At 41.2% G+C, this 11,911-nt stretch overlaps 1 protein-coding gene across 1 annotated transcript; it reads left to right on the top strand.

Annotated features, from left to right (window-relative positions):
• Nucleotides 1–215: 215 nt before the first annotated feature.
• On the top strand, nucleotides 216–10,462 carry slc9a6a (solute carrier family 9 member A6a). The gene is made up of 16 exons (XM_028416593.1): nucleotides 216–626; nucleotides 1,657–1,856; nucleotides 2,364–2,441; nucleotides 2,530–2,606; nucleotides 2,725–2,837; nucleotides 3,435–3,540; nucleotides 4,640–4,781; nucleotides 4,899–5,004; nucleotides 5,284–5,372; nucleotides 5,490–5,603; nucleotides 5,820–5,931; nucleotides 6,059–6,212; nucleotides 6,544–6,574; nucleotides 6,655–6,740; nucleotides 6,988–7,093; nucleotides 7,290–10,462. Exons 1-16 carry the CDS (start codon nucleotides 332–334, stop codon nucleotides 7,560–7,562), a joined length of 2,082 nt encoding a protein of 693 aa, XP_028272394.1. The 5' UTR covers nucleotides 216–331; the 3' UTR covers nucleotides 7,563–10,462.
• Nucleotides 10,463–11,911: the final 1,449 nt, after the last annotated feature.

Below are 11,911 nucleotides of genomic sequence, written 5' to 3'. Positions count from 1 at the left end.
CTTTTCATAATAAAAGTCCCCGGTTGGAAGCAACACGAGCTTTGAAAATAATCCTGGGAAACGACAAATATTTATCTTGTTAATTCTCAAGTTGCATCGCGGTTTACACTGATACTTATGTATTTGAGGCGAAGTAAACCACTATGGTGCTTTTACTGCGAAATAATTTTACACTTTCAGGGAAAAATACTTTTCACTTCCGGGTTGGAATCGGTTTCTGTGTTGCTGTCGTCTTTCTGATGTCTACTCCGCCCTGTTCGTGAATTATATTTGGACAAAGTTTGCTTCTGTCTCCCACAACAGTGCAACATTTGACCACCGAGAAGCCGAAATGGTGTTTAGAGTAACTGTCAACAGTGCCTGGAGGGCAACGAGGACGCTGTGGTGGCTCATGCTAGTGAGCCTCTCTGTGTGCATCAGTGTTTGCCGAGCATCATCACCTCAGGAGGAGGACAGTGCCATGGAGAACATCGTTACAGAGAAAAGGGCTGAGGAGAGCCACCGGCAGGACAGCGCAGACCTGCTGATCTTCATCTTGCTCCTCACCCTCACCATCTTAACCATCTGGCTGTTCAAACACCGGCGCTTCAGGTTTCTGCACGAAACCGGGCTGGCGATGATTTATGGTGAGATGCTTCAGCGTGACTGAGAGACGTCATCAGTGCCATCATTGTGATTTTCTGCTGATCAATAGATTTGATATGATTTCATGTCAACACCTTTCTTTATATCAGCATGTGGGTGCGCATTTTATTACACGTAAGCAGCAGGCTGCTCTAGGTCGATGCTGTAAAGTAACAGGATCAGTAAACGCCTCCTCTGCACCCTGCTTGGTCTAAACAGCTGAGCAGTTTGGGGCCCTGGAGAAAAGTAGTGAAGCATGTAAAAAAAAAAAAGCCCAGAAATTCACTTCCCTACACTGCTTGTTTTTTCCCCCCAAGGATTATTTGATGAGTGGCTGTTCCCTCTTTCTCTGGCCTACTATCTACAGGTCTTTCCCTAACAAGATGAAGTGTATCAAGAGCGTTTACGTTTACTGTGTTTTCTTCCTGGCATGTTAGTTATAAAATAATTTTACATCTCAGAGGAGGCAGTCAGGAGACTTTGTACAGCTATAAAGTGAGAAAATACTGCTACATTGCTGCATGTAGGCTGTTTAATCTTTTAATGAGTTTCAAGTCTGTAGCAAATACTCTGCTAAAATATCAAGCAGAACAAAGGTGTGAATTAAATCAGGAATTGTACTGGTTAATTAGTTAACACAGCCAGCTAATAAACACAATATCATGCATAAGCATTACAGGGCCCAGAATTCACTTCTCTTTAAGATAACTTGTCATATTTTCTGATAAATTGTGTACGTTTAAATATTTACGGGTCCGCACTTGCCTCTTCTGTGGAACAAATCCATATCATATCCGTCATATCAGCAGAACAGATGTGTGCCAACGTACAGAAATCTATCTTCCCAAGAAAGGACCAAGGGGAAATATTAAATAATTGTTTGTATAAACACACACAAATTCACACTGCGACTAAGAAAATGGTCAGAGGCCACCCAGAGTCTTATTGTGGATCTAATTTGGGCCACAGAATAGTCCTAGTGAACCAGAACAATCTTTCTATCATTTCGCCTGTTTTGTTTTTTCCTTCCAGGTGTAATTGTTGGTGTGATTTTGCGCTATGGCATCCACGTCCCCCGGGATGTTAGCAACGTCACGCTGAGCTGCCTCGTTAATGCCAGCCCTGCCACTTTGCTGGTCAACCTCAGTGGCAAATTCTACGAGTACACGTTAAAAGGAGAGATCAATGCCAATGCAGTGGGCGATGTGCAAGACAACGAGATGCTGCGCAAGGTACGAATCAGTTTGTCATTGTTTAAGACCTTTAATGAGGAATGAAGGAATGCATGTGAGCTGTGTGCTGAGTCTGCTCTTTGCAGGAGCTATAGTGTAGAGGGAAACTAAACATCAAAGCAAGCAACAAGTTAACAAAACCTCACACAGAATACACTGTTTAAGTCACAGCATTGTACATTTGTGGTTGGTGATCAGCCGTTATGAAGTGAGCCCAACCCAACTTATTAAAACAGACACATATAATGTGAATGTATCACTGATCTAGATTTCCATCTAAAAATGGAGTCAGCCTGAACACGTTTGGCTCTTCCCCCCCTTTTATTCCATCTTGTCATTTTATTATTACAGCAACCTTTTGTTGATTGTCCTAGAAGCAGCTCGATGATGTCCCAGATGTGTCATTTGTTTTTAATTAATTAATTACTTTATCCAGTTATGCTGCGTCATGTAGACAGTGCAGTTTGTTTCAGAACTGCTACATTGTGCTGTGTTTTTGTGACTTAGGTGACCTTTGACCCTGAAGTGTTCTTCAATATTCTCCTACCACCGATCATCTTTCATGCTGGCTACAGCTTAAAAAGGGTCAGTGAATTCTTTAAACATGTGTTTAACTCCCAGTAAATGCCGTCGTCCATGTTGAATAAAGTTCTGTTATTGTTTTGTGTTCCAGAGTCATTTTTTTCGTAACATGGGATCCATCCTGGCCTATGCCTTTCTGGGGACAGTTATTTCCTGCTTTGTTATTGGGTAAGAACATTCAGTTTGTTGGAAGCACATTTTAATGCTAGAGCAGTATTGATAGGTGTCTGTTAACGTCACTGCTGTTTATGAGGATGAAGATAACTTGCTGCCTTTCCTCCATCAGGTTGCTGATGTACGGCTGTGTCACGCTAATGAAACAGGTGGGACAGCTGGGTGGAGACTTCTTCTTCACTGATTGTCTGTTCTTTGGAGCCATCGTGTCTGCCACAGATCCTGGTACATTATGCAAATGTTTTATGTTAATCAGAAACTGGATTCACTTTTATCTCATGAAGGCTTGTTGTGCACATTTTACTTAAAAGAGCACAGAGATCTTTGAGGATACGCAATATGAGAGTGACTATTGTTTTGCTGGAATAGAAAGTCAAACTGAGATGGAGAAGTGATCCACAGGTGGGGAAACTGAAACAAAGGTGTGGTTAAAAGGGAAGAGCTTAGAAAGAGCAGGAGTAATTTAATGAACAAAGGAAAGATTTTCTGCAAATTTATATTGTATGTTTTTGATGTCAGTACAGTTTTGGAGGGATGTATAATATATCCTTTAGAGACAGTCTTTCCTCTTTTTTTGTCGAAAGTATATTTTGTTCCTGACTGTTGGAATAAGGCAAACTATGCAACACCAAACCTGACCTATAGTAACCTATAGTCACAGCTTATAGTTAAGGTGCATATCATTTGGATGTATAGGCTGATATATGTGTTAATTAAATCATGTATGTATTTCATTGTCTTTTTGGCAGTTCCACTGTGTGATGTTGTTTGTGTCACTATAGAGAGGATTAAGAAAAGGAATTGTTTGTCTTTGCTTCACAGTGACGGTTCTGGCTATCTTCAACGAGCTGCAGGTGGATGTGGATCTGTATGCCTTGCTGTTTGGAGAGAGCGTGCTCAACGATGCCGTGGCCGTGGTTTTGTCCTCGTGAGTAATCTGCCTTCATGTTCATACTGAAAACCTAAATCTACCTTTGTCCTAAAGATGTGACTTTACTTGTTTTCCTAGCACGCTGCTGTGAATGTCTAACAAACGTTTTTTTTAACCTTCATGTTAATGTTAATGTGAAGTGGTCACTAACGCAGTTTTACCTTTCCTCAATCTGGGGCCGCCATGACCTCCACAGAATTGTAAGTTTTAATAGCAGGCCGAGGGGAGGGGCCGGGCCCTGCGGAGAGACTCAGACCGGCCCGTTGAACGGGTGTACTAAGTAGAGCATGGCATTGTGTGTGCCTTTGCGGTGCCTTGGGACAAACATTACAAATCACCGACCATTTGTTTTTATATTCTGGTTTATTCAGCCGGAGATGCAGAACATTTCATTATTTATTCATTTATTTTTGCATTACTTTGGGGTTAACAGTTTGTGATGTTGTTGTGAGTCAACCACGACAGAATGTATTCATGGTAATTGTGAGGATACTTTGAGCCAAAGCAGAATGCTGAAGGACAAAATGTTGTGGTGATTTGTTCAGTGTGTGTGTGTGTGTGTGTATGGGATGGGGGCACAAAACAGATTTCACAGTCACACTGACACACTGTTTAAGTAGTTTTCTTATATATCCCAAAATGACTGTAAGTTTTTTAAGACCTCTTTTTAGCCCAGACATCAGTTTAAAATCTAGAAATGAAATTATTTTCCAAACCTGTTTGACTCAGGTATGATGGGAAATATGCTCCTGTTCTTTTTAGTCTGATTTTATTCACCACACGGTGACACAAAGTCTGACACTCTTTGGCTGTCACTTCTCTTTATCGGCTCACTTTTTTTACGAGTTTTTTTGCTGTGAACCTCGTCTCTTTCAGACTTGCCTGACATTCTTTCACACACAAAGAGAGCAGTGTAGAGTTGGAATGTGCAGATACAGTATGTACTGAAATACAGTATCTCCCTGATAAGGTGGCTGTTTTCAGTCATAGTATTCAAAGAAACATCACATTTCTGTATGCAGGCTGAACCACTGTTAATATCTCTGTTGACTTTGTACACAGTTTCCTATTAATGTTTCTTTTCTTATTGCATCAGGTCAATAGTAGCGTACCAGCCACAGGGAGACAACAGCCACACCTTCGAGGTCACTGCCATGCTGAAATCTTTTGGGATTTTTCTGGGAGTTTTCAGCGGCTCCTTCGCTCTGGGAGTGGCCACCGGAGTCGTCACTGCTCTCATATCTTTTACCTAATCTGTTTATGAATTCATTTAGTTTGGTCCACCCAGATAGACTTGATTTACACTAGCAGCATCTGAGTATCTTGTTACAGCCCTTGACTGCTGCTGTCTGTACGTGACCAAGTTCACCAAGCTGAGAGATTTCCAGCTGTTGGAGACAGCTCTGTTCTTCCTCATGTCATGGAGCACATTCCTGCTGGCTGAAGCATGTGGCTTCACAGGTAAACGCACACACAGATACACATACACAGCCGTAACAGGGTACTGTGATATATTAGTATGGAATTAAAAAAGATCTACGTTTATTTTCAACGCTAACTTTATTTATAATTGTGTCCACAGCTGGAGAACATGTGGTCCGCCTGTGTTATCATTTAGCATTAGCTCAGAGAGTTCATAAGAAAGCTAGACATGTTTAACTTTATTGTTAATGCATCATGTTGCCAACGTTTATTGACCGTCGCTCTTCCTTGTGTCGGCCTCTGTCCGCTGTGTCACAGGTGTGGTGGCTGTGCTCTTTTGTGGGATCACTCAGGCTCATTACACCTACAACAACCTGTCCCCTGAGTCTCAGAACAGGACCAAACAGGTGAGACCCTGACCGCACCCACACCGCTGCTCACTCGTACCCTCTCTGTACCCACTTGTGTTTATGGCTTCATTTTAAAATGGGTTGAAACTCACACTTCCTCCTCTTGTCTTGCAGCTGTTTGAACTGTTGAATTTCCTGGCTGAGAACTTCATTTTCTCCTACATGGGTCTGACCCTGTTCACCTTCCAGAACCACATCTTTAACCTGATGTTCATTGTTGGAGCTTTTGTATCTTTTGCACATAAACCTACCCTACCCTACACTTCTAACAGAGCCTGTTAACCCTTTTCTTGATGGCCATGTTGACATCAGTGTAGGAATATGGAGGTAAATATGAAAGATCTGAGATGTAAACAGTAGTAATTGATTACATGAGGGCAGTATAGGTAAGGAGGTGTTTGTGCTTTTAGTTGTGTTTCTCTCCTTAACCTCACTCCCACCCAGATCGCAGTGTTTCTGGGAAGAGCCGCTAACATCTACCCCCTGTCATTCCTTCTTAATCTGGGACGACGCAACAAGATCAGATCCAACTTCCAACATATGATGATGTTTGCAGGTTAGTGTGAGGATGTTGACCCTGTGTGTACTGCAACTCACTGTAAATAGATTTAAAGATAAACAACACATGCTTCCAAACAGCGATGACCTCATTTGTGTACAATGTTGTCTGTGCTTTTTTTCAGGCCTGCGAGGTGCGATGACCTTCGCCCTCTCCATCAGGGATACTGCCACATATGCCCGTCAGATGATGTTTTCCACCACTCTGCTCGTGGTCTTTTTCACTGTTTGGATTTGCGGAGGTGGCACCACCCAGATGCTGTCCTGCCAGCACATACGGTATCCTCTCTTCACCCCATCAGATCTATTCTCCAGACAAATTGGGTTAGCAGTTAGCAGCTGTTAATGAGATTTGGCACATGATCTTCAGATAAGGTCAGGTAGATTACCCTCTAATCCTATCCTGTCCTCCAGTTTTATTGAAGATGCAGTAACCTTTAGCCTGTTCTGGTTTATCCTTTAGGGCTTTTGTACACATTTATTTGTCGTCCTGCCTTTTTTCGTGGAAATGTGCTGCTCAGGAACTTCACATGCTTCACAGCACTGTTATGCTCCAAGGCTTTATAACTGCAGGTGATTTACATGCATTTTTTTCTTCTTCCTGTAACAGAGTGGGAGTGGACTCTGATCAAGATAACTCTGTAAGTGTGGTGCTTAGAAATCATTGTCTACACTAATATAATTAGTGTAAAAATAAGCAATATAATGTGTCTTTGTCCAGATGAGTATCACTGACGGCTCAGAAAGAAGAACCACCAAACAGGAAAGTGCCTGGCTATTCAGAATTTGGTACAACTTCGACCACAAGTATCCTTTGTGATTTTTAATTTTTTTTAAATTTTATGGTCACATTTTAGTTGAGTGGTGACTACTTTAGTTCACATCAGCAGGCAGCAGAGGGAGCCATGCTTATAGATATGATTGCAAATTATTTCTGTTGGCTCTCAAGTATGAACGTCATTAAGTTTGCCTTCACCTTGCATTTAACAGGGTCTTTTTTATCTGTTCATTTCCTACAAAACAATAATGTCCTTGACTCAAGCCCCCTCTCCAGCTACCTGAAGCCCATCCTGACTCACAGCGGGCCCCCACTCACAGCCACGCTTCCTCCCTGCTGCGGACCCATTGCTCGCTTCCTCACCAGCCCTCAAGCCTATGAGGTCAGATGCTGCTTCATACATGAGCTGTTTTTGACCCAGCTGTGTTCAAGTGGTTTTTATCCAGTGTTAAGTTATGGAAAAAAAAAAGTTGTTTAGATGAGTCATGAAGCACAAAGGCACATTTATAACCTGATGATAATGTCAGACATGTATCGGGAAACAATAATAAGCAGAACATCTTTCCTCTCCCCTGCAGAATGAGGGTCAGCTGCAGGATGATGACTCCGAGCTCATCCTGACCGACGGCGATATCAACCTGACCTACGGCGACATTACAGTCAGTACAGACGGCACAGGAGCACACACTAGCAGTGGTCCAGGTTTTGCCGGTGCTGCTTCTTTTGACGATTTGGACAGAGAGTTAGGGTATGGAGATCACGAGCTGGTGATGAGGGGCACGCGACTGGTGCTGCCCATGGACGACTCAGAGCCGCCATTCACAGATCCCCACCACCGCTTGCAGATATAAAAAAAAGAAAGAGAGTGATTTAAACACAAACAACTGTCCGAGCCATTGAACAACCACCCGACACTCCGTCTTTGTTTGTTTTTTCCGCACTTTTCCACATTCCTCTTGCCTTTTTTTCTTCACGTTTTCTCACTTCCTCTTATATTGAATCACTGTCTCTACCTCATTCTCTATCTGCTCATTTCCACATCTCTCTGCTATAAAGTATTTATTCGCAGGGTTTGTTTGGCATTCAGTCATAAGTCAGTTCTACTTTGAATTCAGCTCGTGTTATAGTCACCTTACTGTAGCATTGCACAGAGGTCTAGCAGCATGTGTCAGTGTGTTAATGCAACCACTAGCTGATTTGTCAATGTACAGTATATCCCAAGAGTACTATAACTTTGATTTGCATGCCGAGGATGCTTGTTGTTTTCTTCGTATGAGAGGGCTTTTGTTTTGTTTTGTTTTGGGTCCTGACCTTGAATGTTGCTGCCTTCTCTCTGTGCACCAGAGGCAAGCTGACCCAGTGGACAACTTTACTGTACATTTGGTTACAATCAAGTGCCTGGGAATTGTAGTTTTAAGTATGGCAATTCAATTCTGAAACAGCTCTGGAGCAGCAGAGCTGTTTCAGAATTGGTGGTCATTCAGTTCTTCTTTGTTAAAAAAGAAAAAATACATATACTTAAAAAAAAATCAAAGCAGACACCTCTGTCTATAAGGTAGCAATATGCTCAGTGGGTGTTTGGGCCGTCAGTTTGTGCTATTAGCCTGTAAATAGTGTGTAACAATGTGATGCCACTGATGCAGTGTAACCTGGCAGTGAAAGTTGTGGATCTCTCCCAATGACCTTTGACTGTGACATAGAGAGAGACTTTACACCTTATTTTAGATGCTGATGTCGCTCGCAGGAGAATGAAGGGCTGTTGTTTAGAGTTAAAGTGAGAACGCTTCGTGCCATTTCACTCCTGCATTTCCACATTTTATGAAAACTAAATGCAGACGACCTTAAAAGTGTTTTGTATTCTGTTGTTGCAGCAGAGCTTAAGTGCTTTAAGCTGAATCACATTTTTCATATCCATTTGTGCAAACATTTTCTAATGACTATGGTATTTTTCGCATTAAATAAAAACACACACACACACATATATATATATATGTGTGTGTGTATATATATATATATATATATATATACCTGAATTTGACACTAAAATATGCTGTTAGTAGGCACACAAGTGATTCAAGTGAGGCAAACCAGAAATCCGATGGTATCTGACTTCAGGACGGCTGCAGCCCCTGATTATTTCTATCATTCATTACTCTGCTGGCTCCTATTGGTCTTTAAATGTCAGACAGTAGCGAATAATGCCAATCACATTTTTTTATTTTTGCTGATCAACTGAGCGATTAATCACCATAGATGTTATACAGTGAGTGTTAAAAAATAATCCTACTACCTGATTATTGTTCTGATTTATCCAGCTGTGATATGAGCTATTGTGTGTGTGTGTGTTGGTACATTGGCTGTTCATCATTATGAGAACTGCCAGAATGAAGCAACTTTAGCTGTTTTTTTCTCTGCTGTGGAAGGATCTTGGTGGTTTATAAGAATACATACTCATGGCTGGATGTGTTACATTTAACTTATCTCAGTATATCAGTGTATGCTGGAGAGGCTATTCTGGTGCATGCACAGGAAGAAACGGAAGCTTTTTTGTGAACTCCTTTGGGTGCGCAGTACAGCAGCTGTTAATGCGGGTTTAACAGGAAGCGTTGATAAGACGTCGCCGTGGCAACACTGTGTTGATGTTGATTGAAGCCAGTAAACATTTGGTGACTTAGCTGAACACAACAGTTTTGTGTGTTTCGGCCTCTTAGTTGATCCAAAGAAGGAAAAAAAAAGAAAGAAAAGAAACCGTGCGAATGCGTAATGGATGCAAGCGTATGATGAAGATGATGATGATGATGTCAGAGAATACAGAGAGAGCAGTGGACAGTCGAGCCTGTGTGAATGATCATGTGTTGGGAATGATACAGATGTGGAAGGAACAGCAGACTTTTACATATTGCTCTTCCTTCCATGGTTATCTTCTGCTGTGCAGGAACTCCTAAATTAATGTCTCTCTTTTTTTTAATCAGGCATTCGGCATGACACCACATTTTCTACAATATGATTTATTATTTTCACCATTTTGATACTTTTATGTGTTTTTTGTGGCTTTTGTTTTGAAGAAGGGATATAATGAAGTAAAAAGCTGAGGAATTTTGCACTCATCTGTACAGAATGTCATTTTTATTGTTTTATCTAACAGCTGCTTTTATATTATTTAGTGTTATGTTTTGAAAGGTTGAGGGGAAAGATGAACTTATATACTCTGTAAAGAAGGGGTTAAAATCCTTCCCCAGCATCGCTCCATCCTGTCACTTGACCATTCAGGTACTTTGTATGTATGTATGCTGTTTGAATGCCATGACCTCTACAGAGCATGAATCATTCATCCTCCTCTGAAAAAAAGTAAAATATTTACAAGCAGAATTGTGTGCCACTGTTCTTTAACTGACACATTAAATAATGTGAAGCGATAAAATAGGTTGTGGTGTTTGCCTACTGCTCTGCCAGTACGTGTTCTGTCTCTCTTCTCTGAATGGTGACTTGTGATAAGCTTTGATCATTGAAAATCTTGTCTGAAGTAGCTGACCAAAGAGGCCTGCTGTGCTCTGTGTACTCAGACAGCCCACTCTATCTTTATACTGCAAATTCTCTGTGTGAATGTGTGTGTGTGTGTGTGTGAGAGACCTTGTGTTCTCTCGTTTCGTCATTGTTACAGGTACTGACTGTTTACATCTGTGTAAATATACTCTCACCTGTTTGTGTGCGTGCAGCGATCAATAAACAGAAGCCTGTGCTTTTGATTAAAGCCTTCGCTGTGATTGCCTCATCTTTTACAGATTTATTGGATGTCTGGCTCTGTGTAAGAATGATGATCTCCGGATGTCATCTGCTCCACAAGAAACACGAAAGGAGATTAGTGCCAGAGGTGATTTTATTCCAGTTGCATAAATCGGAAGAAGGATAACGCTTATAATGCTGAAGAAAAAGTTCGTAATTTTATTAATAAATGTGGCTTCAGGCTGAGGCTGCCTGAGCCTGAGGAGATTAATGCACAAAATGAAAGTAATGTAGATCCTGTTCCTAAGTGAGGGTCATAAGATGATACACAGTACAGTACTTTCTTGTGAGCTCCTTCACCACCAGTGCAACAACTTTCTCAATTTTTGTGTACAAAAGTCCATTTGTGCTTACAAATAAACTGGATTAATTTTGGTCATTGAATATCAAAGTTCATAGTGACCAGAAGGAATTTATTTGTATCATAGACTGTGACATCTGTCACTCAAGAAGCCTTAATCATGCACAACTTGAGTGAGTCATACAAAATTGCTCCAACATACAGTGCTCTGTATAACAGAAAAAACATACAGACCAACACTGTTTTTGGTAAACATGGTTTACAAAAAGGTCCATAACTCATTCATTAATTTCATAATGATCCAAAATCTCCACATCACATTTAGTGATGTATAGTATAAAGTATTAACATGATCACGATGCTTATAGTTTCCATCACTGTGTGACATCGTTGTTGTGATTCCTCCTGATTCTTTTCTAAGAATAAATGTATTTTACATATTTCTACTATCTAAAATCACATCTTTCATTTCGCATGTAAGCTATAATGTGAAGTGAAGTTTTTTTACCCATGTTATGTCACTGTCATGTATCCACAGGTCTGCCGTGTGATTGTGAAATCTGGCCCATATGCTGCCATGATGGCTTTTAATTCCCATGAGGGTCGATTGGTGCCAGATATCAGGTAACATGTTCCTAATATGGACACAACTCCCTCCAGACAGCTAAAGAATGTCTGTGTAGTGGAGTTCCAGAGAGGAAATAGTCATTTTAAAGTGCCACTCAGCTCAGGCTGGAGTCCATCTCTGTCTCTGCATTTAAACCCAAATACTACTACAGCTGTTGATATGTGTGATTTCTGATGACAAATTCATATGGTGACATGTTGTTCTGTGGAGCTTGTTTGTTTAAATGCATCTATTGTGTTATGGGCTTCCTGTTTGTTCAGTGAAATGATGCACTGTCCTGCCTTAACCCTGTGCAGCGTGCAGCCATGATGATGCTCGACTACACCAACAGTGCAGCTGTGTGTTTACATTATATGATGTGATGATACATGCAGGAAAAGTTTGAGAAACCATGACAGCCTTAAACACATCTGTGTCGGAGGTGACCTTCTGACCTGAAAATCCTCCTGTAGCGTCAGCAGCTGACTGTACAAACAAATGGATCATCG

The sequence above is a fragment of the Parambassis ranga genome, chromosome 10 (genome assembly GCF_900634625.1).
Source record: "Parambassis ranga chromosome 10, fParRan2.1, whole genome shotgun sequence".
NCBI lineage: Eukaryota > Metazoa > Chordata > Actinopteri > Ambassidae > Parambassis > Parambassis ranga.
This window is presented reverse-complemented; position numbering and strand designations above follow the sequence as displayed.

What these genes read in the sequence shown, in the direction of transcription:
- slc9a6a (XM_028416593.1), top strand. Translation starts at nt 332, where the DNA reads ATGGTGTTTAGAGTAACTGTCAACAGTGCCTGGAGGGCAACGAGGACG. An exon ending in CGGGCTGGCGATGATTTATG is followed by an intron (nt 627 to 1,656) that starts GTGAGATGCTTC and finishes TTTTCCTTCCAG; the next exon opens with GTGTAATTGTTGGTGTGATT. An exon ending in TGGTACAACTTCGACCACAA is followed by an intron (nt 6,741 to 6,987) that starts GTATCCTTTGTG and finishes CCCCCTCTCCAG; the next exon opens with CTACCTGAAGCCCATCCTGA.